This window comes from Crocuta crocuta, unplaced genomic scaffold (assembly GCF_008692635.1).
Source record: "Crocuta crocuta isolate KB4526 unplaced genomic scaffold, BGI_CrCroc_1.0 scaffold812, whole genome shotgun sequence".
NCBI lineage: Eukaryota > Metazoa > Chordata > Mammalia > Carnivora > Hyaenidae > Crocuta > Crocuta crocuta.
The window spans coordinates 537,282-561,256 of NW_027530976.1; the positions used below are offsets into that span (position 1 = coordinate 537,282).

A 23,975-nucleotide genomic window follows, 5' to 3' on the forward strand; every position below is an offset into this window, starting at 1 on the left:
TATTTGATCATTCCTTATGTTACAAGTGAAAAAGGTAGCTAAAACCGAGAAGATCCTTTATTCTACTTAGTGAAAGATAGCATTTGTTAAGTCTTACATGGTAAGTCTTAAATTCTGGGATCACTTTACATATACAGAAGTAAACACTTCCACTTGGCAATATGTTACATCTTTTCATTTCTTCAAATCTTTGTTTCTGATCCTAGGTAGAGTTTTGTAGTCACCATCCCCAACAAAGCCTGCATAGGTCTTGTAATATACTAGTTTATATTGTTTTAGTTGATGTTGCTACCACTAATGATAAGATTGCTAGATTTTTTCCTTTGCTAGTGTGATGGGATATTTTTCCCTTCTTGTTTCTCATTTATTTTCTAACTGCCTTGCATGGACATCTAATTGAGGTTTTTAAAAAAGTATTATTTATAATTGGCCACTTATTGTAACCCTTTATATTTATAAAAGCTTGTTTTTGTCCAGGGAATGAATATTCTTGGGGTTTTAGGTATAATAACAAGTTAAATAATAATAATAATAATATATGTTAATAGTCATATTTTCTCATATGTATACATTTTATTTTATTTTATTACATAATTATATTGGACTTGGCTAGAGGAAAATAATGTTACGAACAGACATTCTAATCTTGTTTCTGAGTTTATTGTAAATCCTAGTAGTATCTCATAATTAAACTCATTCTCATACACATAATAAATATGATCATTAATAATCTCTAATGATTATGTACTGTCTTTTGATACAAAAATTCAGTTCATTAACATTAATATATGTCATAATATTGATTGATCCATATTGATCAAGCCAAATGACCAAGTAAATTCATCTTCCTTCCATATAATTCTATCCACATTTACATGTATTAATTGAATATATTCCATTTGATAAAATATAGAAAATAATGATAATTTAACATGTTAATGTTTCATTAAGAATTATTTCTAAAATATCAAATTATCAGGCAATAATCAAGTGAGTCAAAATACAACTTCAAGTAATTAATTTTCATTAAATATGTATCTTCTTAGTGAATATAAATGAATAAGACAAATCAATATATGGGTAGCTTTTCTGCCCACTTGAGAATCACCTATATTACAATCTAAAATTTTCCCTACAGCTTCTTCCTCCTCACTCCCAATGCAAACACATTTCTTTCTCCCTTCCAAAGTATAGGCAGTATTTTGAAAAAGCTTCCTCACTGCTTATGGTTACTTAAGTAACAATCATTTAACTAATGAACCACTGGATAAAAATATACCATGCATATAGCATTCTGTCACCCAGGATGACTAAATATTTCTATAACTTAAATATCAAGTAATGGCCTATTCACTGAAGAAGATATGTGTCACATTTAAGACTAGCATTTACAATAAATTCAGAAATAAGATTAGAATGTCTGTTCGTAACATTATTTCTTATTTTCCTCTAGCCAAGTCCAATATAATTATGTAATAAAATAAAATAAAATGTATACATATGAGAAAATATGATTATTAACATATTATTATTATTTAACTTGTTATTATACCTAAAACCCCAAGAATATTCATTCCCTGGACAAAAACAAGCTTTTATAAATATAAAGGGTTACAATAAGTGGCCAATTATAAATAACACTTTTTTAAAAACCTCAATTAGATGTCCATGCAAGGCAGTTAGAAAATAAATGAGAAACAAGAAGGGAAAAATATCCCATCACACTAGCAATTAAAAAATCTAGCAATCTTATCATTAGTGGTAGCGACATCAACTAAAACAATATAAACTAGTATATTACAAGACCTATGCAGGCTTTGTTGGGGATGGTGACTACAAAACTCTACCTAGGATCAGAAACAAAGATTTGAAGAAATGAAAAGATGTAACATATTGCCAAGTGGAAGTGTTTACTTCTGTATATGTAAAGTGATCCCAGTCAACATACTAGAATTTAACAAGAATAGATTCTTTTTTTTTTAATAGTTTGTTGTCAAGTTGGTTTCCATATAACACTCAGTGCTCATCCGCACAAGTGCCCTCTTCCCTGCCCATCACCCCCCTTTACCTCTCCCCTACCCCTATCNTTAAAAAATCTAGCAATCTTATCATTAGTGGTAGCGACATCAACTAAAACAATATAAACTAGTATATTACAAGACCTATGCAGGCTTTGTTGGGGATGGTGACTACAAAACTCTACCTAGGATCAGAAACAAAGATTTGAAGAAATGAAAAGATGTANTGTCCGTTAAGCTCCTCCTAATCCTCCTATACGTGCAAACATATGATATTTGTCCTTCTCTGCCTGACTTATTTCCCTCAGCATAACACCCTCAAGGTCCATCCATGTTGCTACACATGGCCAGATTTCATACTTTCTCACTGCCATGTAGTATTAACAAGAATAGATTCTTTGTGTTCTTTGTAAGTAAAGCCCCTAAAATATAAATCACAGAGAGAAAGAAGTAAAAGGAGTGGAATGGGAGACAGGCATACTCCCGACAAAAATATGTGTCTCTTGAAGGTTTGTTATTTGTGTTGAGAGAATAATCAGATAAGTTAGTGTAAGAATATGGTGTCCTGAAACATTACCCAGTTTGCTTGGGGAATTTATATATGAAATGCTAACTAGGATCAAGTTGGGAAGTCATTATTAGATTGATAAGGTTGTTTTTAAAAAAGACTTTTTTTTTAGAGCCTCATCCATAGAAATGACATGGTGGTCACATACTCTGGTGAGAATTTAACTGTGTAGGTTTTTTTCTGGAATACAATTCTGCAACATTTATCAACAACTATTAAAATTTTCTTATGTTATTTGTCTATCAATCTTGCTTTTAAGAGATTGTCCTAATGAATTATTAGATCAGTACCAAAAACTAAGTATGTTAAGGTTGTTTAGCAAAATTAGTTTATAAAAGGGATAAAATGCAAATGATTGAGTGACGTAAACAGTAATCATATGACAGAAGATAATGTAGTCCTAGAACTGTCTTTAGTAGCATTGTACTAATTAGAAGCACTCACTTTTCAAAGTTATATATTCATTGTGGTGTCAAATATGTTACTAATATGTCTAAAAGTATTGTTAGGAAATATCACATTTAATAGTACTTCTTTTTAAAATTTTGGGTTAGCTTTTAACATACACACACAATGACACAATATATGTTTATACTGAGTAGTCTTTGAGATACTAGTAAAATACCTTTCCAATTGGAAAAGTTAAAATAACTTCAAAAAGAATAGAATAAAACCTGTCTTCAATTTCTGCTCTCTCGGCTGTCACAACTTTTTTATGGCTTGGTCTTGGTTCACCCTGCTATAACAAATTTGCTATAGACTGGGTAGCTTAAACAACAAGCACACATTTGTCACACAGTCCTGGAGGCTGGGCAGACCAATATTAAGGCCTTGGCTGATTTGGTGTCTGATGAGGACCCACTTTCTAGTTCATAAACAGCAGTTTTCTTGCTGTAAACTCGCATGACGTAAGAGAGCAAAAGTGCTCTCTGGAGTCTCCTTTATAAGGATGCTAATCCCATGCATGAGAACTACACCCTCATGACCTCATTATCTCCCAGATCCCCTACCTCCAAATATTCTTACATTAAGGGATTGGGCTTGAGTATATGAATTTGGGGGAGACATAAGCATTCAGTCTACTGCAACTTGTGAGATTTCTCAGACTCTTCTCAGACTTGTTTTGGTATTCTATTATATAGTCAATTAAAAATCTTTTTTTCTTAAACCATAAAATGTCTTGGTTTTGTCATTATTGTGCATTTGTTTATGACTACTTTAAAATTAAGAAATACATTTTGACTTTTCAGGATTATTTGCTTTTGTTTTATCTTATAGATTTATGTGGACTAAGGATGACAAGCTTTTTGATCTCTCTGACTCCCGGATCATTGTGTCTAACAACTCAGGAACATTTAAGATCCCGAATGAGGGGCACATATCTCATTTTCAAGGGAAATACCGCTGCTTTGCTTCTAATAAACTGGGAGTTGCTATGTCAGAAGAAATAGAATTTATAGTTCCAAGTAAGTATTACAATGGAGATTCCTTATTACAAATGTGTAGTGAGGATATGAGTAGAATAGTAACACATCTGTAACTTATTACCAGCTTATGTATGCCTTATATTTCATTATAACGGACATTGTCTTCTAGGTCTTGATACTTTAAAGTATGGTCTTTGAAAAGCAGCATAATTTTGCTGTGTTGCAATATTCTTATATCTAACATGGGAACAAATAGAGTCTGCTTTGCCTCAGAAGATGAGAGAATTAAGCTAAATGCATGGGTTAGGTGTGGCTTAATTCTGTTGCCGTAACAAGTATTCTCCAAGCCCCTGCGTTTATTTCCTGATTATGTGGTTGGCTGTGGGCCTGGCAGCTCTTCAGGCTAGTTGTTCTCCATGCAACCTCTCGGAGGTCCCAGCAGATGGAAATAGCATCATCCTGGAAGTGTACCATGTGAGCCTTATGTGATAAGTCATCGCCTTTCCAGGATATGGACACTTTATGCTGGAGGAAGTGAGAATGTACAAACCTCAGAAAAATAAATAATGAAAAGACTCATCCTAAAAAATTAGACAGGGGACTGGATTTCAATTATTCTAAAGTCCTTATATTATTCTAGAGGAGAATTTAGAGTCTTACAAGTTAAGTATGCATCTTAAGATTTATAAAGTAATTACATTAAAAGTATTGAGTAAAATATGAATGTTTAGCAGGCTCTGCTGTTTGAAGGAGAAGGTAAGAAATGTGAGAAAAAGAAAAAACTGTGCAAATAAATCCAAATACATGAATTATTGAAGATGAAACTTAATACACTAAATGCTTCAAGTTTTTTTTTTTCTTTTTAAAGAAAGGGGTGGGTTGTTTACCTCATAACACATCTAAACCATAGGGTACAGAGTTGTTAAAACTAAAAGATGGAAATAATGTTCTAGATAAAAATGTTATTCAAAACAAAGTGGGAATATCTGAATTAATGTGTGTTTTTTATGTTTATTTTTAAGAGAGAGAGAGAGAGAGACAGAGCATGAGCAGAGTAGGGGCAGAGAAAGAGAGAGACACAGAATCTGAATAGCCTTTAGGCTCAGAGCTGTCAGCACAGAACCTGGCGCAGGGCTTGAACTCATGAACCATGATCATAGCCTGAGCTGAAGTCGGACATTTAACTAAGTCATCCAGGTGCCCCTAGAATTTATTTCTAAAAGGCTTCCCGAAGATTAATTCCCTGGGCATATGTAATATTAAAATATTTGAAGCAAAAATAGAACTGTAAGTGTTGAAATAGATAAATCCATCATAATAATGAGAGATATCAAAATCTCTGTTTTATTTTTTGGTAGTTCAAGCAGAGAAAACATCAGCAAGTACGTAGAAGATTTAAAGAACCCAGTTATAAGTTCCAACTAATGAACACGTATAGAATGTTGCACCTAGAACTGCAGAATCCATTTTTTTTGAATATTTGATGACATATTAGCTGTGAAATAAATATGACCCAAATGCACTTGAGTTATAAATCAATAATAGCAACAAAATTAGAGAAGTTTATATCTCTGAAAAGTAATAAACAAATGTCTAAGAAATTCATAGGTCAAATAAGAAATGGCAAAAGAAGATGAAACATACTTTGAAGGGACAGTGGTAGAAATTCTACATAACAAAACATGCTTGAGGCAGCCAAAGCATTATTTAAACAGATATTTTTCATCTTAGAAACACAGGTTAGAAAAGAAGGGGTGAAAATTAATGACTGAAGCTTTTATATTTTTATTTTTTAATGTTTATTTGTTTTTGAGACAGAGAGAGAGAGAGAACAATTGGGGGAGGGGCAGAGAAAGGGAGGGAGACACAGAATCTGAAGCAGGCTCCAGGATCATGACCTGAGCCAAAATCAGATGCTTAACCTACTGAGCCCCCCAGGTGCCCCAGTGATTTAAGGTTTTTAGGTAACATAGTTTTAAGATGAAAATGCGTGAGCTAACTTAAGGCAAAAGAATATACTCTAAAATAATTGTTCGGATAAAATAATGTAGAAGCAGAAAATAAATCCAACAAGGAGGTGTGAAACCTTTATAGTTGAAAAATATTTTTAAAAGATCTAGACAAATAGAAAAAATATACCTTTTTCATAGACTTGGAGACTTAGTAAAACTAAAATGTCAACTCTCCATGACTCAGTAAATGAATGATTCAAATCCAGTCACTAGTTTGTTTTTTACATGTTTATGCAATGTGACCAGCTCATTCAATGTATTTTCAAAAATAAATTTGAAAAGCAAAAGGAAAAATTTTGTAGAAAATCTTGAAGAATAAGAACAAGTCAAGAGGACTTGGCCTTATCAGATAACAAGGTTCAATGTAAAACTTCAGTGACTAAACCAATATGGCTTTGCATAGGATTATATAAATGGAGCAGCACAGAGAACCCAGAAACAAACCCTTGTACATGTGAAAGCACTATGAAAACACTAGCATGTATTTTCTTCCTTTTTTTCTTCTCTTTTCCCCTTCCTTCCTTCCTTCCTTCTTTCCTTTCTTCTTTCCTTCCAACTGATTGTCCATGTAGAGATACATTTATTTAGAGTCTTATCTCAAATTATGTAAAAAATCCATCCCAGGTAGATTAAAACCTAAACTTTGAATAGAAAAAATATTTTTAAAAATTAGAAAATGACTCAAACAATGTATTTATGATTGCAGGGTAGGTATGTTTTCTTATACAAGACATACTAAAGCTCCATTAAATAAATCACTAAGGGCAATTTGACTACATTTGATTTTCAGAACCCCTTTTTATCAAAAGACCACAGGAAGAAAGTGAAAAGAAGCCACAACCAGGAAAAAAAATCAGTGTCAATGAATATAACTGAAAATAATATTATGTATTTATAAATAATTTAATAAACCTATAGGGGGAAAAAAAGTGAAGTGATAAAAGACATAGATTTGTACCTCCGACTGGAATGGCCAATCAAAATATGAGAATGTGCTCATCACCTTTAGTAATCAGAAATAGATTTACTGTAACTCACATAGTAAAAGCATTTGCTCCCACAAAGTTGGGAAATATTACAAAGTCTGACAGTAACAATTTTAGGTGGGAATGTGCGGCTCCCATAATTCATACACACTACTGTTGCAGGTGGACTTTCCTGCTCTGTGGAAAGTATTTGTCAGCCCCCTGCCCCCCCCAAATGGAAGATGCTCTCACCTGTGACCTGGCTATTCCATTTCCTTCCTCATCTGTGTGCCACTCATCCGTGTCTATTGGGCATATTTGTGGTACCATTGCTTGTATTAAAAATATACTGGAAAAAAAAAACATGAATGTACCCATGATTGGATGAATAAACTTGCTATGGTATAGTCATACAAAAAATACTACTCAGCAGTGAAAGTTGATGAATCTTAGGAATTTGTTGAATAATCAGAGCAAATCTTGGAATGATACATACAATATGATTTTATTATTAATAGAAGTGAAAAATATGGGCACATAAATTATTATTTAGGAGGATAACTGTATGTGGTAAAAGTATACTGAGAAACAAAATAATGTTGAAAACACAATTTTGGGGGCCCCTGGGTGGCTCAGTTGGTTAAGCATCTGACTTCAGCTCAGGCCATGATTTCAGTATTCGTGAGTTTGAGCCCTGCATCAGGCTCCATGCTGACAGAGCAGAGCCTGCTTAGGATTCTCTTTCTCCCTCTCTCTCTCTCTGACCCCTCCCTCATTCCTGCACTCTTTCTCTCTCTTCAAAAACAAATAATAAGCGAACTTAAAAAAAAGAATTGCAAGGAAAAAAAAGAAGAAAGAAAACACAATTTAGGATAGTAGTTACCTCTATTAGAATGGGGAGTGGATGGATTCAGCACCAAACAGAAAGGTAATGTGATACTATGATTTTTGTACGGTGGGTGGTAGATAAGAGTGTTAGCTGTATTTCTTTGTTTCCTTTTATTCTTTGCAAATGGCTTTTTTAATATATGCAATATTTATAAGTACCATATTTACTTGTCTAAATTAGATGTACTGGGTTATTAAGTAAGGTATTATAGCATAGTAATGGAAAAAATAGTGACATGTAAACTTGGAAACTGACCACAGGAATTTAGGTTTGAAATGACATTCACTAGTAGATGTTCATGAATTCTAAATCAGAAGTTCTTACCATGAAATTTGTGGTTGTGATCATAAAACTAGACAGATAAAATTATCTGTAAGTATGTAGCTATAGTCGTGTTATAGTTTATATTATAAAACCATATATTGTAGTCTAACTACAACCATGTAACCTATCTAATTAACTGAAATAAGTTAAATAAGGTATGTAAGAAAGAGGGATATTAAAATCTGTTGTAGACAGCAAGGCATTAGCACGATCCCCAACCTGAACTCTGATGGTTGCCATGGAGACACAAAGGAAAAGTCTAGACCTATTGCAGAGAACGAAATGGCACATGTTAGTATAAGATTCTGCAATTAAAGGGTTTTAAAAAATATTTTCTCTCATTATCGAAGCAGACCAGGTGAAGTCATGAGCATTGTGAGGATAATTCTGGCCAGAATCGGCTAGCATTGCAGTGAAGAGATGAGATTTGGATGTGAGCTATGCAGTGGGTAATTGCTCTGTTTTTCTGCTGCTGTAGAAAAAAGCAAAATAAATTAGGTTTCTTATGCATCATTTCCAGCCTCTCCTGAAATTACTTCATCGTCTAACCGCTTTCTGCAATCATTTCTATGTTGAGGGGGATAGCCATCCCAATCCTTTGGGGTTTAAAATTCAGAGACCATTTCAAGTTTCCTACAACATTTATCAATTGATTCTTTTCTTAAGCTGTAGAGAATCAATTCTTTTTTTTTTTTTTTTATAGATAGAAGCTTTGTGATTTGAATTTTAGGGTTTCATCTCTGATTTCTTAAGGTTTTCATTAGACTAACCTTAAAGGCTTTTTAGCCCCCTAAGTTTTACACAAGGACAGAAACTGAAAATCCCATTATAATTTTTTACAAACAGAAACCTTTGTACAGGCTGTTCAGCTTTATGCTTTCAATAACACTGCAGTTGAGTTTGCTAGGGAACGAAAGAGTAAAACCAACCAAACAAACACAATATACTGTTTTCAAACATGGGAAAAATCACTTAACTAAATGGATTTTCCACAATATGGCATGGAGAGTTAGTCCGTGAATTATTCAACATGTCTTTATTAAGCTCCCCTCATGTGCCAGCCACTTTTTTAGTAATTTGAGAGATAGCAGTGAACAAAACAAAGACTGTCCTCAAGAAACTTCTATCCTGTGTATGTGGTGAGTAGTTCTGAGAAGAAGGTAAGGGTCTTTCTAGCCTTAATTTGACAACCACCAGTGGTTGATATGATGATATAAGTGATACTGTTTGGGCTATTCAGTACTGGCCATCCTTCACAGAACAGATCAGCTTTCTCCACTGACCATTCCTACTCTGTCTCAGCCTATAGCAATTTTTCTTTCTGATTTTTTAAAACAACTTTTTGAGGTGTCATTTATATATCGTAAATTTTATTGGTTTTAAGTGCAAAATCATTTAGTTTTTAAAATACATTTTTAGTACAATCATCATCATAATCTAGTATTAGGACATTTTTATCATCCCCCAGAGATTCCATATACTCATTTGTAGGTACTCTCTCTTCCCACCCCCAGCCCTAGGCAGTCAGTCACTAATCTGCTTTCTGCCTCAGTACATTTCTTTCCTGAACATTTCATATAAACAGAATCATACTATATATGATTTTCTCATCTAGTTCCTTCCACCTAGTGTCTTTTTACAGTTTACTCACCTTGTAGCATTTATCAGTAGTTTACTCCTTCTTGTGGCTGAATAGTATTTACATTGTATGGATGTACCACAGTTTATCCATCCACCACTTGATGTCCCTTTGGATTGTTTCCAACTTTTGGTTATTACAGATAATACTTTTAAGGAAATCCACTGGATTTCTCTGGAGTTTTTAAAACATTTAGTTATATACTGTTTGGAAGAGTCTTTTAGTTGTGTGTATACTAATTGAGATGCTTAAAAATGGGAAAGATGTCACGCTATGCTATTCTTCTTTTGTTGTATGCCTCCAGATGCTGCTTGAATGCATATTATCAGTGACTTATTTATCAATTCATAGGCTGAAGAATAAAAGAATGAATAAAAGCACGAAAGCAATTTCCACACACTATTAAAACAATATTGGAAATGGCCAGCTTAGGGATGCAATTCTTTATATACTGTTTTAATGGAAACCAATTAGAATTTCTGGCCTGCTGCCTTCTACATTTGTGTAGCTTCCTCAGATTCCTCAGGACAATTCCCTTATGGCATCCTTTGGCTATTTGTTGCTCAGATGTGGGAGGGGTAGAGTAGCAAAAGCAGGATCTGGTAGCATATGCTAATTTCTCTTCCTGATATATGCAAACCAACTAAAGAAGATCAATTTGTTGAGAGTGCAACTTTGAGTTTTACAGGCTTAATTAAGACCGAGGATTTTCCTCTCATCTGTCATGTCGTGCAAATGACTGGAATGACATGGGCTGGATTGGGTCTTCTTCCTTAGCATGAATTCATTATGAGCTCATAGACTGAAAGGCAATGTGAATTCTCCGTAGCTCTAAATGGATTAATGGGGTACTCAACAGGAAATAGGAATCAATTAAATTCCTTTGCAAATGGAAACTAGACTTAGGGATGATATAGCATGCGAGCCCAGTGTGATGAATTCATCATAATGATGTCAGACTGTACCAATTTGGCAAACCCATTGAATAGAAATGTAAGGCACTCAAAAACTCACCAGTCCAGTCCTGTAAACAAAGAGATAAGTCAAAATAGATAAAGTTCTATGGGGCATCTGGGTGGCTCAGTTGGTTAAGCATCTGACTCTTGATTTCAGCTCAGGTCATGATCTCACGGTGGTGACAACACAGAGTGTGCTTGGGATTCTCTCCCTCCATCTCTTCTCCACCCATACCTCTCTCTCGGTCTCTCTCTCTGTGTCTCTCTAAAGAAAGAGAGAGAGAGAGAGAGAGAAAGAAAGAAAGAAAGAAAGAAAGAAAGAAAGAAAGAAAGAAAGAAAGAAAGAAAGAAAGAAAGAAAGAAAGGAAGGAAGGAAGGAAGGAAGAAAGAGAAAGAAAGAAAGAAAGGTTAAAAAGAGACAATTTTGGGGCACCTGGGTGGCTCAGGCAGTTAAGCATCTGACTTCAGCTCAGGTCATAATCTCATGGTTCATGAGTTTGAGCCCCACGTTGGGCTCTGGGTGCTGACAGCTCAGAGCCTGGAGCCTGCTTGGGATTCTGTGTGTGTGTCTCTCTCTGCCCCTCCCCTGCTTGTGCACTGTCTCTCTCAAAAATAACAAATAAACATTTTTTAAAAATAGACAAAATTTTATGGCATCGGAAGGTTTGCCCAGTTACAGGGAGGAGTATCACTAAATCATAGGTTCTACATGAAATACATACTGTTTCTTTCCTCTGGTTCCCTCTCTGCCTCCTCTGTAAAAACTAATTCCAAATATTTGCATAGAATTACAGAAGTTGTTAAAATGTAGGCTACAGAGAAAATCAGAAGACAGAGCAGAAGAAAGCTGTATGTCCCTTTGCCCATCTCATCTCTCTACAATAGAGCTGGGTGAATCATGCAAAGTAAAAATACTTGAACAATAGCCAACATGTGTTGAATAATTTTTAAGTGCCCCATGCTATTTAATTGATTTATATGAAATGGTTTATTTAAACTTTGGCACAAATCAGTGAATTGGGTGTCTTTACAGTTTGAATGAGGAAACTGAAGTAACAGGTGCCGATCACAAAGTAAGCAATGAAGCTGGGATTCAGCCCCAGGCAGCTGGCCCCAGAGTTCATGTGTGTAACCCCAATCCTATACAGTGTTGCCTATGCTTTGATCATTCAGGTGACACATCTTGTAGATGAGCTGAAAAGTGTTGTACTTTTTTGTTGGAAATACCTTGGCAGCAGAGTATGAGACTCAGAGAGATAGTGTAAGAAGACTTGATGTGATTACTTGTGTGCCAGAGATTGTCTGCAGTTACATAACTTGATAGTGGTAAAGTCACCTTAATCACTTTCATTTAAGTGGTTTAGTTAGTATGGTTTGTAATAATTTAAACTATCCTTGGGCTATTTCATTACTACTCTTTACCGTTAAGCATATTGGCATGGTGAGACTATACAGCTTAGATTTTATAATAGCCTTGCCCTTAAGAAACTTCTAACCCCGTGTGTCTTTCAAGGAGCCTAGAGAAATGAATTCAAAGGACTCTAGGATCCCAGAGAAAAGTAAATGAGGGCACAAAAGGCTAAAATTACTGGTCTGAAGCTACATAGCCAGTTTGTTATAGTGCTTGGGCCAGAAACCAGTTTACACTTTTCTCTAAATACAAAATATTTTTTAGAAGTCATCTGCATTTCAAGTGCAAAGATGTTATTTTTTCGGTATCACAGGTTGAAAGAATTGAAATGGTGAGTTTCAAAACTGCTGGTCAGCATCTCAGCTTGCAGAGGTTTTAGAAATTTTGTATTTGCTAGTTTGCTTTATATTGATAGTTTCAGTAAGAAGACTGCTTGCTGTCCAGCTAACTAGTTTCTAGAAAAGCGTTTTCCTGCTAGATTCTGACTGGGTTTTCGGGAAACTGTACCATTGGAGTTGTTACTAGCAATTTGTCCACAACACTGAATTGTAACTGCAAGCTTATTGGAGAGTAGTAAAATAGATGGGCGCTGTCAAATGCTTGATTTCCTAATGCAGATAGACTGGTAGGGACATTATATATAAAGGAAATTGGCTTCATGTAGACTTGGGTTATTATGGGATTTCCAAACATTCTTAAACTTCTGCTTAAATAGATACTAATATACAAGTAGATTCTGCTTCCTTTGCAGAGAGGCCATTCCATGGTTAAGTCCAGTGTTATTGCAACATAATTAAGTGGCTGCGTTTTTGCTGTTGATGGAACAGTCATTTAAAATATGTTGGCAAGCTAAAGCAATGAAGTTGCCTTACACAAAAGAAAAATAATTGTTTACAATTCACTTTAAAAAGTATTGCATCTGTCCAAACTCAACAATGCTCATGTTTATCACCAGAGAAACACAATTAGCAAAAGTCATTGGTTGAAGTTATTTTTAAATGGAGTCAAGTCATTTCTTTATTTGAGTTAAGATAAGCTTCATGCCTGCTGTTGAGTTATAGTAATTAAATTCCACATTTATGTGTGGCCATTAAAATGTTCACTTTCTAGCGTGGAATCAAACTTACTAAATAGTTTCAAAGTCAAAGAAGAGGACCATAAAAAAATACTGACAAATTAATGTCTTTATAAAATCTATTCTCAGACCTTAAATTATTAAATATATAAATGTTCTTCACTTTTTCCTGATATTAATTTCATCTTTGGTCAAAAGCTATTCCAAAGATTTATGGTATGTGCTAAAGGTTTTGATAGACTTAAAATTTTACTTTATTTTTATTATTGATGCCTTGGAAGCCAGTTGAATTACATATGTACATCTTTGGAATTAGAATTTTATAATCTAGATTTAATTAATGCATGGCTGATAGTGCTTCACTGGCAGTACTATCTGTTTGAATCATTAGATTTTTCTGAATACTCTGAGGGGGCAGCTCCCTAATTAGGGCTTTATATATCTTATTAATTAGCTGCTTTACAATGGCTATTACCCAGAAAACTGTGTATTCCTGTAAGGCATTGTAAAGTTTGCTTGTTATAAAACAGGATTGCAGGCACTTTCCATTTGCTAATCTGTGTTCCCCTTCCTCTATTGCCCCTTCTATCTGAGTATAAACAGATTCAGTAGATATCTAAAGGCACTGTTAACTTCAGTACCAATGAACATGGGGCTTCAGTTATTGCAAGTGACACTAAATAAGTGATTTGAATTAGGAGCTTTGAGCACCTAATAGTTTTGTAAGTGGCTACATATTATTTGCATAAGGTGTATACTTTCTACAAAATGACTTGTCTAGCGTTAGTTCTCAGTCAAAGCTAAAGCATTACCAAATAGATGGCATTGATATTTTATCTATAAGATTGTACCATAGTGAATGTCCTAAACATGCTTTCCTCTCTTTTGGTGGAAAATTCACGCTAGCTAGTTCCAAAGCACGATGCCAGGATAGTTGCCATTTCAGATACGTTTCCAGCCTTGCTGGGAGAAATCCGCCACAATGGTTGACCAAGAGGAATTGACTGAGGACAGTCACATGTCCCAAGCCGGCTTCCAAGCTGGCACAGACACTGTATATAATCCACTGCCCTGCAGTGCTGAGCTTTGAAGGGTCCTTGAATTTATACAAAAAGCAATTCAGTGTAACCAGCTGGTGCACCAATAAGAGAAATGTCAGCAAATTCCTTCAGCCACTAAGGAGTTGGGGTCGGGGTTGAGGGTCAAGGGAATAAATACACAGAAAACGCACAAAGCTTCTCAAGAAGAAATGTTACAGTAAATGAGTATATCTCTAGACTTCCAAGAATAATGATTATCTTTTGTGAGCCCCCATTTAAGAATGAAATATAGAGATGAAACACCCCCTAACAAATTCCATCAAGCCAGCAATATTATAAATCCTTCGTAAAGTCCTTTCCTTCCATAAAAGCTTGATTAGTTCTATCATTCAAAGCCCCCTAATAAAATCTTAAGGTATCAACATAGTGTTCAGGCAGAATACATTTTAAATGTTCTGAAAACTATTTTATAAATAATTTCATAAAAATAAACATTTCAAATTCTGCATAGTTGTGACTTCTATTCCCATTGTAATTGTGTTGCCCTCTCAGGAAACTTCCCTCCTGCATGGGGGGAAAAAACCAAAATGTTATAATATTTCAAAGTCTCCTTTCCTACATCAATTCCATTTCATTTAAATTTTTTATTTTCTGGGAGTGATTCCAATGTGGAAGATTCTCTTAGCCACTTAAAATGGTCATGTTTGGCTTTTTGTATTCATATCATTTGCCCCACATGGGTTTTGAATTTTTAACTTAGTTTGTTTATGCTTTGAATGGAATATTTGCCCATTACATTCAAAGGTTTCACAATAAAGCCAGAGAGAGAAAATATGTATCTGCCTAGAAAATAAATCACACTGTTTAAATAAAAAAAAAATACCTTATCTGTCAGATCTTAACTCAGTGAATCCTATGACGCAGAACTTGCTCCTCAGTGCAGAGAAATAAGCACAAGTATATTGTTGCCAGTTGATGTCACCTAGCAAAAAATTATTTGTTGTCTTCACTTGCAAAATGTAGAAGCAATTTTAAAGTTCTGTAAGATTCTTAACAGTACTTTCTTCTTCAGGGGAGATATGAGAACCAAGATCTGGGACACTGAATTTGTTAAACATGCTCTATTTTTTAAAAAGAAGCTGTTAATATATTATTGCATGTAACATTCAAAGTTAATTTTAAAATACTGTCTTAAATGTTTTTTAAACTAGATGTTCCAAAATTCCCAAAAGAAAAAATTGACCCTATTGAAGTGGAGGAGGGAGATCCAATTGTCCTCCCGTGCAACCCTCCCAAAGGCCTTCCACCTTTACACATTTATTGGATGAATATTGGTAAGTACCATTCTGTTCCATCCTTAGGAGACCTGTTAATTTCATGCATCATGTCAGATATGCTAGTAGAAGAAATATTTTAAAATAATATAAGATCATCAATGTGGAAAAAAGAAAAAAAAGCACATTATCAATGTGGAATGAAATCGTTTTTAAGAAAATTATATCCATCTGTAGAGTGTGTTCCAAGTTTTAAATATTCTATTAAGGATATACATAAAAACACTAGAAAACTCTTAGCTGTATGTCTTGATTTTATCACATCTGAAAGAGTAGAGGCTATTGATATGGTAATGTATGTCTATGAAGAAAATGCTGTCTACATTCCAAACAAGTTACTTATCTTTGGGATGTAATCCATGTCAAAGTTGAGAATGGCTTGGATCTGTGTTGCTAGCCTTGTATTTCTATGTAATAATGTTCTACCTGCTACATAGAGTGACCCACAGAGAAATTAGTATGAACCTTTGTGTTTAATCTGCCAAAAATATTGTATTAACTCTCATGTTGAAACTCCAGCTTCTTTCAAAGTTCTTTGGCATGTGCCTTCACATTGTGCCCTAAATGTTTTCACACTGTGGTGCATAGAGAAAAATGATATTTGTACAGTACTTGGAAGAAAGCAAAACGAACTATTTTTGGCTGCAGCCAAACATTTCAGACTTCCATCACTCTAGAAGTTTCCAGGCTGCATCCAGGAAAGACAGATTCATACCTTACACACAAGTTTTGGGGAGATCTGTTTGATTGGACCAATTGGACCAGTTTGCAGATAAGCCAGTAGAGAAGTAGCATCCTAGATGGTAAGGAGTGGTAGACTGTCCAGAATGGTCGTCCACCAGTGAGTTTCTTTGGTTGATGGTGGAAAGCACGCTCCCGGGGAATATGTTGTCATTTTTTGTTTTTGTTTTCATTTACTTTTTACTTCTCACTCATTGCTCTTGCTTTAAGACCAGACTTGTAAGGAATAGGAAGAGCAAGCATGAGCAACGAAATGAAATGAAATGATATGAAAGAAACGAAAATAAAGAAGGGGAGTGAAGCACAATAAAGGACAGTTGCCCCTGTTAACGACAAGATGTTTCTTTCCAGAATTAGAACACATCAAACAGGATGAAAGAGTATACATGAGTCAAAAGGGAGATCTGTACTTTGCAAATGTGGAAGAAAAAGACAGTCGAAATGATTACTGTTGCTTTGCCGCATTCCCAAGATTGAGGACTATTGTGCAGAAAATGCCAATGAAACTAACAGTGAACAGTTGTAAGTCCAAATAATTTATCGTTCCATCGTGAATGCTGAATACAAATGTGCCTGTAATTTCATTCTGGCTGAAACCGGTGAAAGCTGAGTTGATATTTTCGCCATTGTTTAGTTCAACTCCAGAGACTCCATCCAGATGAAAGACACATCTGCAGCTGCAGATCTACAGCAGCTCATCTCTCAGAGCCAGAAAATCAAGTCTCAATTCACAGTACAAGTATATTTCATTTGAGGTCTGCAGGATCTGGTCATTTGCAGTGGGTGAAATACACAATGACATTCTAAGGTCTCTGATGCAAGTCTCAGGCTTTGAGGCATCGTGATCTTGAGTAACTAGCAGGCTGAAATTGTAGGAAAAAAAAAGAGAGTTAAAAATAAAAGGAATGAATATTATAATTTTTATCACATCGGGCTTTGTTGTTCTTCCCAAATTGGCGAAGTTATTTGAATTGCTTCTCTTCCCTGCTTGATTCTGCAGATGCCATTCTGGGTTCCCAAATGGGAAAAAGTCATTAGTGGGAGAAAGAACCATAAGATTCAAAGGACAGAGATAATCCCCGACAGTTCACTGACTGCATAATTGGCTCTGGGAGAGTCGGAAGTTGGCATTACCATTCCATTGTCTAATTTGGTTCATGGTTTTTTTTCATTGTCATGTGTAGATACACTTTGCCAGGTCTTCACTACAGCGTCACTTTTGGCAGCCGCAGTTCTCTGTAATAGAGCTGTAATTGTGTCCTCTCGACCTTGGACTCCTCTGTGGTAGTTCAAGATTAAGCTCATTATAATTTTTTGCAAATATATCCCCAAAGATGATGTTATAGTGAAGCATGGTTATATCTCACTTTGTAATTTTTCTTAGACAAAACTGTAGCTTTTCATTCATTATTGATATCCGCATCTACCATTGTGTTTGTGAGTTTTTTCTTTAATTTTTTTTTATTTCAGTAAGGCATGCTAATGACTCAAGTTCATCCACAGAAATTGGTTCCAAGGGTAAGTTGATCACGTGAAGAGTGTGGGCATTTATTTTTACCTTTTGTAGCTCATTGTCATCTCAAAACTTAAATATTTTCTGTTACTTTGTTCATGAATATATTAAAACACTAATATTTCTATAAAAGAAAACCTCTTGGCATAGAGGTTTCTAAAAGTCCCTCCTTCCAAAAATATAAGCAAAGGGGTGATATTTATAAATTCATCACTATGCAAATGTATCTATATTTATATATAATATAATTCACATAGACAAATACACATACCATCACACACACATACATATTTTTGAGAGACAGGGAGAGAGGGAGAGAGAGAGAGAGAATGAGAATGTAGTGGAGGGGCTGAGAGAGGAAGAAAGAGAATCTCAACACAGGGCTCAATTCCACACCCCTGGGATGATGACCTAAGCCAAAATCAAGAGTCAGACACTCAATCAACTGAGCCACCCAGGCGCCCCAGTATGTATATATACATATACATATACATACTTTAAATGTTTATTTATAATTTTTGAGAGAGAAAACATGAGCAGTGGAAGGGCAGAGAGAAAGGGAGACAGAGGATCCAAAGCAGGCTCCATACTGTCAGCAGTGAGCCCAATGTGGGGCTCAAACTCATGAACTGTGAGATAATGACCTGAGCTGAAGGGGGGGCTTGACTGACTGAGCCACCCAGGTGCCCCCAAATATGTACATTTGGGTTTCCCAAGATTTCTGTCATTGTTGAGTGACATTTTGGTTGATAGTTGTTACATGTAGATAGAAAAAAGAAATAGTTGACTTTCAACAGAAGTAGAGTTAACACTCAGTTTAAGAAAGTTAAATTGTCATTTTTCTCATAAGACTTCTCAGAATATTTAATATCGGGCTATAAATCTAAGTATATAGTTTGCAGCATTTTACAAACTCATTTGTCTGTGAAATATTACACTTTTCCCCCTACAGAACAGGTACTAGAACTAGTGTTGTATGGAAGATGACTGAGTGAACCTGAATTATGTACTTAGTTTTCCACAATAAGAATCATTTACAAATGTTCTTCCTGTCATCAGGGCCAGTGGCATCATCTGGATATCTGATACACTGTCAACATCAGAAGAGCGGAAAGAGGGCTCAGTGCCTTCTCAGTTTGAAGGTGGACTGATTAAATATACACCCCCCAACTTCATTATCATTGAGGTCAATAACCTAGACATGTACATTGTATCTTTACATCCCTCAGTAAAAATAATTGCATATAGTGTGTGTTCAACAATTATTTTTTGATAAACTGACACTTGTAAGGAAGCTATAATACGTGTACACTGCTATCAGGGCTTTTCATTTCTCTGCTCTGAATGTCAGCTGTTTACACTTTTCACATCATGCAAGTCACATTGACATTGGATGGACAAAAAACAATTTGTGAGAACATTTGGGAATGATGTTAAAAATGACATTGAAAATGAAAGTCCTCATTTGCCGTTGTATTTGAAAAGCATTCTTGAGGATATAACAAGTGGAACATTTCAATACATAGTTAGTGAAACTGCTTGCTTATCATTCCCTAAAACAGTGTGTTCTTTGAGGGACTGAGATTGTAAATAGAATCACCTTAAAGAACCTTCTAACTTCATAGATCCATGGTGTCCTCCATAGACTTCCTGTATCAGAATTTCTGGGAGCAAGGCTAAGGAAGCTATATTATAACAAGAATCTTATAAAATACTTTGGCATACTACATTAAATTCAAATACATACACAGCCATTAGACATGGTAAGGTATGGTTAAACTGTAGAATATAAAATTCATAGGCTCTCAGTTAACTTCTAAGGACATTCATCAAGAAACTATCTTGAGGGTGCCTGGGTGGCTCAGTGGGTTAAGTGGTGGACTTCAGCTCAGGTCGTTTGTGAAGCAGCTCACCATTTGTGAGTTCAAGCCCCACATCGGGCTCTCTGCTATCAGCTCAGAGCCTGGAGCCTGCTTCAGATTCTGTGTGTGTGTGTGTGTGTGTGTGTGTGTGTGTGTGTGTGTGTGTGTTTTTGTTACTTCTCCACTTGTGCTCTCTCCCTCTCTCTCTCTCTAAATAAACTTTTAAAAAAATCTAATTATCTTGAACCATACTTGAACTTGCGAAATTTGAAGGTATGTGTTAAGTCATGACCTTCTTAAAACTTGGTGCTACACTAAGTTAATGCATCTGAGGGACAGTCCATGCTTCATGCTAAGAATGGAGTCTATTTAAATGGCAATATATTAAATATATATCTATGTATATATACATAGGAGCATATAGGTACATATATTTTAAGTATGTTTTAAGAAAGATTTAGTGCCACAGGATTTTAACCATCTTCATTTGGAAAATAAATATATGATTTTTCTTTTCTGTATTATAGCAAATTCGATCAAGCAAAGAAAACCCAGACTGCTGTTGCCACCTCCTGAAAGTGGCAGTGAGTCCTCTATTACCATCCTCAAAGGGGACACCTTGCTGCTTGAGTGTTTTGCTGAAGGCCTGTGAGTAACTTGACCTCTGTTCATGACTTTGTCCATCCATTTCTACACAGAATAATGCTTTTGTTAAGCAGTTAATCCTACATACACATTTTTAAATGATTTCTTTAAAAAAATTCTGTTACTACTTTTCTGGAGGAAGTAATTTGCACTTCACTTTACAAACTTCAGGCTGTGACTGAGATTGATTTCTAATTAGATTGCTCTGTCAGTTTGTGATAGTGTGAATGGAGGTGACAATGACAACATTCTCCTTACCTAAGTCAGTACGGGGATACCATCCTCAGAGCTTGAAGTTGTTAGTTGCCAGTCTCTTACTGAGGGTGCCAGGTTTTTGTGTCTGCTGTCATATTTTGCCCCACTCCTTGTATGTTATGGATTCTTATTGCTTTCCAGGTTGCAAGGAGCTTTATTTATCTTTTATTTCACCCTGCTGCCCTTTGCATACAGGGAGGTCCAGATCATGTAATTTTAGAGAACGCACCTAAAAATATAATTAACTCAGCTTCTTCTCATTGGAAAAATCAGCGCATGTTTCCAAATCCTCCAAAAAACAGCTAAAGAAATTTCACTCGGTCATCTCTTGAAAATGTTACATTTATTGAGTAAATATCCTAAGTCTCTGTAAATAAGGACCATCTTATTTAATACTTAGTCAAGGGCCTCTTATAGCGGGGCACCTGGTTGGCGAACTAGGATTCGAAATTTAAAAAATTGGATTCATTCATAATTCAGCATATATCCTGAATGGGTGATTTTAAATTGGTTTATGAAGAAAAAAACAATTTTAATAGCTTTGCAGCCCCTCAGCTTTGTACATGTGTCTTTCCATCTAGCAAAGATATACAGGTGGCATATGTGTTTGAAATTGCCAACGCGTAGTTGAGGTAAATGAGGTAGAGGGTAGAGGTGGCATGACCTCTGTTCGGGAAGTTTGGTCTCCGTATCATGTGCGAAGATGGCAGCCCAGGTTTAGATTGGATCACGATGGTAACCACCTGCTCTGTTGTTCTTCTTCGTGTGTGTTTCCAGTGGCAGCAGTTCAGTTCTTTCAGGGTTCAAGGGTGTTCGTGGTTGACTCTTTGGACAGCGTGAGCACTTCAGTGATTATTTTTTCCTTATTTCCCATAAATGCCATAATTTACCTCTGGACTTGACTGGGAAATGCATGGATTTTCAAAATAATGGAAATGCTACTCAAGGGTTTTGTGGAAGAAAAAAGTTTTTAAATCATAATGTTCTGTAGTAACAGAAGTACTAGAACTAGGACGTTGTTCATTATGTGGCAGGCCCGGGAGTTTGCACTTGACATGTGTTAGCGCCTTTCATGCTCAGCACATTTCAAGGCAGTCATTATTCCCATTTGCAGATTAGGTAAATGAAGCCTAGAGGCTTGAATGAACTTCTTCAAGCTCAGTGTAAAGAGGAGCTGGAATTCCATCCTGTTGTCTCCTAAACTACCTCTAGATTTAATGTATTTCAGTTCAACCAAATGAACGGTTCTGTTCAATTTGGGTTGGAGGTGGAGGAGGGAGGAAACAAAGTATGGCATTGTTTCTGAAGCTGATGAGCTGAACTGTCCTGTAGTCTATATTTCAGTAAATGGTTAGTCATAATGAAAATGTTGATACTATTCATTAAAACAGGAAAACTTTCATAAAGAAACTGATGTGTGTGTGTGTGTGTGTGTGTGTGTGTGTGTGTGTGTGTGAGAGAGAGGGGGGTTAGAACCTATAGATCCTGTGAATAAGGCAGGAGTTGTGAATAGTTAAAATGACACTGAATCTCATTCAAAAGTGTAGGCACTGAGTGGAAAGTGCACATGGAGGTGCCAGTTAATCTCGCTCACACCCTGTGGAAGCTTCATTAGGATTAGAGGGGGGTATTGTCGCTTCCCTCTGTTGATTATTGGTCTCAAACTGTTTCTTCACTTTCTTCCCTCTCTATCATGCAAATTCTTGAGTTTAAGGTAGGTGTGATTCTGTTGCAAGGTGCTACACTATAAAAATGTAGGAAGAACAAGGAAGTATACTAACAAAAATTTGCTGGACAAGGACCGGAACAAAATTTGAGAGTATGAGATAGTGTATGTTTGTATATAAAAAGGGATTAAGGGGTGCTTGGGTATCTCAGTCGGTTGAGCATCTGACACTTGGTTTTAGCTCAGGTCATGATCTCATGGTTGGTGAGATGGAGTGCCTCATTGGGCTCTGAGCTGCCAGTGCAGAGCCTGTGTGGGATTCTCTCTCCCTGCCTCTTTCTGCCCCTCGTGTTTCTCTTTCTCTCTCAAAATAAATACATAAACCTTTTTAAAAAGGGGGTTAAGCAGTATATTTTCCCTCAAAATTTTATTGCTGAAATGCTGTTAGTAAATGTTCCTTAAATTTTAAAGGAAAGGAAAAATTTGACAAGAATATAGCTGGACATTCTTCGAATAGGAGAGCTATGTCTGTACAGATAAATTAGGTCTCATGTGTACCTGCTACTTGTAGATAATCATTTTATTCTGTTCTTTCAAGGGATTGGTATAAAGGATTAGACTGGTTTTCAAGGACTGGCAAGGAAGGAAGGAAGGAAGGAAGGAAGGAAGGAAGAAGGGAGGGAGAAGGGAGGGAGATAGGGAGGGAAGGAGGGAGGATCCTGTAGAATCTTGCAGAAAGTGAGATGCTTGCACTATTAAAGCATGAACTCATGGAAAAAATGGTTTGAAGGAACTGAGGTCCGTAGCAGCCTGTAATTTGGCGAATTGCCATTTTGACAGATGGCGTGGAGAGTAAGCAGTTAGGAGACTTGAGTTTCTGCATCCTGTTAGGTGGTGTGCTCAGGAAGCCGCCAGCTAATATCCTCTCCCAGCCGCCTGTCTGCACATCATTACTGTTTCCCACAGAAGTGTGCCCTGTACTCAGCCTGGTCAAATATAAAGTGTGGTTCCAGATCTGTAAGGCAGGTTAAAGGCTTGAGCCTTGAATGGAGGAGGGGAAGAGACCAAATGTGTGTAAATTAAGAGACTTACCTCTTTACCTTCTATATATTTTTTGCATAATAATGGAATTCTTTTAATGAAATAAATGAGGTCATTGTTCAGTTATTAACTACTAACTATTTAGTTCAGCTAAAAGCATATATCCCAAGAATAGACAGTTAGTAAGGGAAAAGGGATATAAAAATCATAAATATAATAAAACACAGAGATGAAAAGAGCAAGTTTATTGTTAGACAAACTTAAGTTCTAACATGTCATTTATTACCCCAGTGACATGAAGTAAATTAATTAACTTCTTGGAGCTTTAGAATCTTCACTGATAAAAATAAATAAACAAACAAATAAATAAATACATAGAATCTTCACTGATAAAGTGACGATAACAATGCCCATCTTTAGAACCTGTCAGTAACTTGTAGCTATTCATAATAAAAATAAATAGAGCAAGGAAAACCAGCATCAATAAACATAGCAAAATTAAGTTTATTCCAGTCATATAACCCAACCAGAGAGGAGAAATTTAAAAAAATCAGTTAATATCAGCCATCAGTGTTTTCTTCTGTTTTTTTAATT

General features: G+C 35.7%; 1 protein-coding gene across 3 annotated transcripts in view; it reads left to right on the top strand.

The window, feature by feature from the left end:
- CHL1 (cell adhesion molecule L1 like) overlaps nucleotides 1–23,975 on the top strand; it is a 78,556-nt gene that overhangs the window by 7,113 nt on the left and 47,468 nt on the right. For 2 of the 3 annotated variants that reach the window (XM_077770157.1, XM_077770159.1), the window contains exons 3-7: nucleotides 3,865–4,052; nucleotides 15,536–15,658; nucleotides 16,751–16,921; nucleotides 17,870–17,917; nucleotides 20,302–20,422. In XM_077770157.1, the coding sequence (XP_077626283.1) occupies nucleotides 3,865–4,052; nucleotides 15,536–15,658; nucleotides 16,751–16,921; nucleotides 17,870–17,917; nucleotides 20,302–20,422 (651 nt within the window). The remainder of the gene's footprint in view (nucleotides 1–3,864; nucleotides 4,053–15,535; nucleotides 15,659–16,750; nucleotides 16,922–17,869; nucleotides 17,918–20,301; nucleotides 20,423–23,975) is intronic. The other variant, XM_077770158.1, reaches the window with a different exon arrangement.